We start from the raw sequence: 1,009 nt of genomic DNA, 5'->3' as shown, positions 1-1,009 counted from the left end.
CAGAACCAGCCTGTAGGAACCAGAACCAGCCTGTAGGAACCAGAACCCCCGGCAGGAATGCCAGCGTTGACTTTAAGGTTTAAATCTTGGTAAAGTTTCTGGGAGCCACCGGCGGACATGCTGCACTTTCCACAGCTCATCAATCGGCCACGCGTGTGCATATTTAACTAAAACAACATTTTATTTACTGTCATCAATTTTACAACCACAAAATAAAGTCCAGTCTGTGCTGAAAAGTAAGTGGTGACACCCCATGTTATCACCTGTGACCCCCCCCCCCCAGGGGCCACGCCCCACGGTTTGAGAACCTCTGAGGGTTTTTGAATTTATGTGAAGTCGTTAACTAAAAATAAATAATTGAACAAAAAATAAATTGCGTCAGCTGCAAAACAAACTCGACCACAAACTGCGTCAGTTCTTGTTTTATTTCCATTATTGCCCTAATTAATGTGGCCCCCCAGTCTGTCCCCCACCCGGCCAGAACCGGTCCAGCTGTTCAGAGTGGTCTTCTGCACCTTTGTGCTGCTGCTCCTGATCGTTCAGAAACTCTTCGTTAACGTCGTCATAAATCTTACAACTGTTGATAAAAGCTGGTGGATGATGTCATCAGAAGTGGGAGGGGCTTACAGTCTCTGTGTTGCAGGTTGTGCGATGGGACGTTGTCTCTTCGGGGGATTCATCGAGTTGAAGCATCAACACCTGCTGCACCTGAACTGAACACACACCTGAGCCCCCTCACACACACACACACACACACCTGGGGAGCTGCGTTTTCTCACCTTCAGGACAGACGCTGCCGTCCCACAGTGCATTGCTGCGTCCCTGTCGTCCACCATGTCGGACGCCCCTGAGGCTGCGCCCGCTAGCCCCCCTCCCATCACCAACCCGCCGCCCCCTGAGGTGTCCAACCCCAACAAACCTGGCAGGTAGGACAGCTCACCTGTGGAGGGGTGTGTGTTCACTGTGTGTGTTCACTGTGTGTGTGTGTGTGTTCACTGTGTGTGTTCAC

General features: G+C 51.1%; 1 protein-coding gene across 4 annotated transcripts in view; it reads left to right on the top strand.

The window, feature by feature from the left end:
• Positions 1-1,009, top strand: part of LOC119413741 (bromodomain-containing protein 3) — an 18,251-nt gene that overhangs the window by 5,878 nt on the left and 11,364 nt on the right. For all 4 annotated transcript variants that reach the window (XM_037680799.1, XM_037680797.1, XM_037680798.1 and 1 more), the window contains exon 2: positions 644-926. In XM_037680799.1, the coding sequence (XP_037536727.1) occupies positions 835-926 (92 nt within the window). In that variant the 5' untranslated portion in view covers positions 644-834. The remainder of the gene's footprint in view (positions 1-643; positions 927-1,009) is intronic.

This window comes from Nematolebias whitei, chromosome 8, assembly GCF_014905685.2.
Source record: "Nematolebias whitei isolate Nwh7 chromosome 8, NemWhi1, whole genome shotgun sequence".
NCBI classification, from domain to species: domain Eukaryota; kingdom Metazoa; phylum Chordata; class Actinopteri; order Cyprinodontiformes; family Rivulidae; genus Nematolebias; species Nematolebias whitei.
Note: the sequence above shows the minus strand (reverse complement) of the source record. Positions and strands in the feature narration are given on the sequence as shown.